The 3,162-nt window shown below is 43.7% G+C and overlaps 1 protein-coding gene across 1 annotated transcript in view; it reads left to right on the forward strand.

The window, feature by feature from the left end:
- Nucleotides 1–1,785: 1,785 nt before the first annotated feature.
- The window catches only part of LOC118422045 (leucine-rich repeat-containing protein 15-like), a 9,086-nt gene continuing 7,709 nt past the window's right edge, over nt 1,786–3,162 (forward strand). The window contains exon 1 of the mRNA XM_035829549.1: nt 1,786–3,109. Coding sequence (XP_035685442.1) covers nt 1,786–3,109 — 1,324 coding nt within the window. The remainder of the gene's footprint in view (nt 3,110–3,162) is intronic.

Raw genomic sequence — 3,162 nt, forward strand, 5'->3', positions numbered from 1 at the left:
AGGTATATCAAGGTCACACACTGGTAATTTTCATGGCATATACTAAAGGTACAATGTATATCAAGGTCACACACTGGTAATTTTCATGGCATATACTAAAGGTACAATGTATATCAAGGTCACACACTGGTAATTTTCATGGCATATACTAAAGGTACAATGTATATCAAGGTCACACACTGGTAATTTTCATGGCATATACTAAAGGTACAATGTATATCAAGGTCACACACTGGTAATTTTCATGGCATATACTAAAGGTACAATGTATATCAAGGTCACACACTGGTAATTTTCATGGCATATACTAAAGGTATATCAAGGTCACACACTGGTAATTTTCATGGCATATACTAAAGGTATATCAAGGTCACACTGGTAATTTTCATGGCATATACTAAAGGTACAATGTATATCAAGGACATACACTGGTAATTTTCATGGCATATACTAAAGGTATATCAAGGGCACACACACACACACACTCAGTCTCTCACACTCACACACACTCACACACACACACACACACACACAGTGTTCAAAATACTTTTTTGGTTACACGCAAAATTGCAAGTACAAGGACATGTATTGATGAATGATGGTGGGCAAACCAGCCATGCTCCCAACAACATCCTGCCAGCATATGATATAATCTTGCCAAGGACTGGAATATTACGAAGTAGGACAGCCATGTGGATTAGGTGCAAGAAAGTCATTCAAGGACTGAAGTGCTGGAAACAGTTGGTTCTTCATTTTTTATTCTCCACTATATACTGTAGTGCTGGCTGTAGATTTATGTTACTGGCAGACCATAGTACATTTCTGCTGGCTGTAGGCTTATGTTACAGGGGGGCTAGGTGCCAGGGTATAGTGCGACAGGGAAGTTCCAGTCTATGCACGCGCACCTACCTGCCAAACCCGTTTCAATGCTATTTCCACATTTTGCACTGGTCAAAAAACCCTACAACACCCACCGACGTCATGGCAATGTATGTTTTCCATTGCCAATCTTGTTTTGTACTTTGTTTTTCGGCCTGTGGCACATCACTTTTCAAACACCAAAAATATGAAATTTTGTTTTATGCCCCAACGTCACACTTTTATATGCAATAACAAATGAAATAATCAAAATTTTGTTGTGCAATGCTGGATGCACCTAATTTATTTATACATCTCCAACGATTTCTATCGTTCTACCATCTTATGTAAAGACACAGGGAGGCAAAATATACTTCAGGTAATATTATCGGTGCGTACCTAAACTCATATTCAGGTTCAGGTCCGGATTCAGGTCTAGCAGTTCAGGTTCAGGTCCGGACTTCAAGTCCGGACCTGAACCCATCATTGCATATTATGTGCGCTAGAAAGTTTTCTTTTTTGAGGGGGAGGGGGGATGGTGCATATAAAATTGCATGTTAGCATGAATTGAATGCATTGTGAAAAATACATGCAAATTATATACAGCCAGTGTAAACACGAAATGTTTTGTCTTTTTCCACTGCAATTTTCACTGTCAATGGAAGGTTTTAGATGGTTTAGAACAAAAAAATGGAATATAAGTGACAGATAGTTTTTTGCAAGACCGGACTTGGCTCCGGACATTTAGGTTTCTTTGGACTTGGACCTAAACATTTTTAGGTCCAATTCCAAGTCCGGGCTTCAGGTACTCACCACTAGGTAATATCACCACCGCAAATCCCAAGAACAGCCTATGATCAACATAATGCTTGATTTGTGTGCTGCAATTTGTATTGTGTTTGTTGTTATTGTCCCACCAGCAGCAGCATGCAGAGGAGCCGTGTGACGTGCCGAGCTGCTGCAGTCAGTGTCCTCGGTCTCCTGTGGGTCGTCACGGCCGCCTTTGCCTGCCCGGAGACATGTGATTGTGGGTCTGACGGGGAGGTTTACTGTAACGGACGGGGTCTCACAGTCGTTCCCGCCAACATACCATTGGGTACAACTGGTCTCCACCTGGAGCACAATAACATACAGAACCTGTCTGATGCGGATTTCTCCTACCTCACCAGCCTGGAGACGCTTTATCTGTACAACAACGACATCCGGGTTCTTCCTGCCGGAGTGTTCTCACGTCTCACCAGTCTGCGGGTGCTGTGGCTATCTGGTAATCATATAGCTGACCTCCCGGATGGAGTATTCTCACATCTGACCAGTTTGGTACGGCTTTCCCTGTCCAACAATAACATCTCGAGTCTGCCCACTGGAATATTCTCACATCTCACCAGTCTGCAGTCCCTGTGGCTATCTGATAATCATATAGCCGAACTCCCGGATGGAGTATTCTCACATCTCACCAGTTTGGGATGGCTTGACCTGAACAACAATAACATCTCGAGCCTGCCCACTGGAGTGTTCTCACGTCTCACCAGTTTGTTATTGCTTTACCTGAACAACAATAACATTTCGAGTCTGTCCACTGGAGTGTTCTCACATCTCACCCGTCTGCAGGACCTGCGGCTATCTGATAATCATATAACTGACCTCCCGGCGGATGGAGTGTTCTCAAATCTGACTAGTTTGGTACAGCTTTACCTGGACAACAATAACATCTCGAGTCTGCCCACTGGAGTGTTCTCACATCTCACCCATCTGCGGTATCTGCATCTATTTGGTAATCATATAGCTGACCTCCCGGATGGAGTGTTTTCACATCTCACCAGTTTAGTACAGCTTAACCTGAACAACAATGACATCTCGAGTCTGCCCACTGGAGTGTTCTCGCATCTCACCAGTCTGGGGCTCTTGTCTCTGTCTAATAATCATATAGCTGATCTCCCGGATGGAGTATTCTCACATCTCACCAGTTTGGGATGGCTTGACCTGAACAACAATAACATCTCGCGTCTGCCCACTGGAGTGTTCTCACATCTCACCAGTCTGTATAGACTGTTTCTATCTGATAATCATATAGCTGACCTCCCGGATGGAGTGTTCTCACATCTCACCAGTCTGTGGAGTCTGGATCTATCTAATAATCATATAGCTGATCTCCCGGATGGAGTATTCTCAAAGCTGACCAGTTTGGGATGGCTTTACCTGTACAACAATAACATCTCGAGTCTCCCCACTGGAGTGTTCTCACATCTCACCAGTCTGCGGGGGCTGTGGCTATCTGATAATCATATAGCTGACCTCCCAGAGGAG

This window comes from Branchiostoma floridae, chromosome 8, assembly GCF_000003815.2.
Source record: "Branchiostoma floridae strain S238N-H82 chromosome 8, Bfl_VNyyK, whole genome shotgun sequence".
NCBI lineage: Eukaryota > Metazoa > Chordata > Leptocardii > Amphioxiformes > Branchiostomatidae > Branchiostoma > Branchiostoma floridae.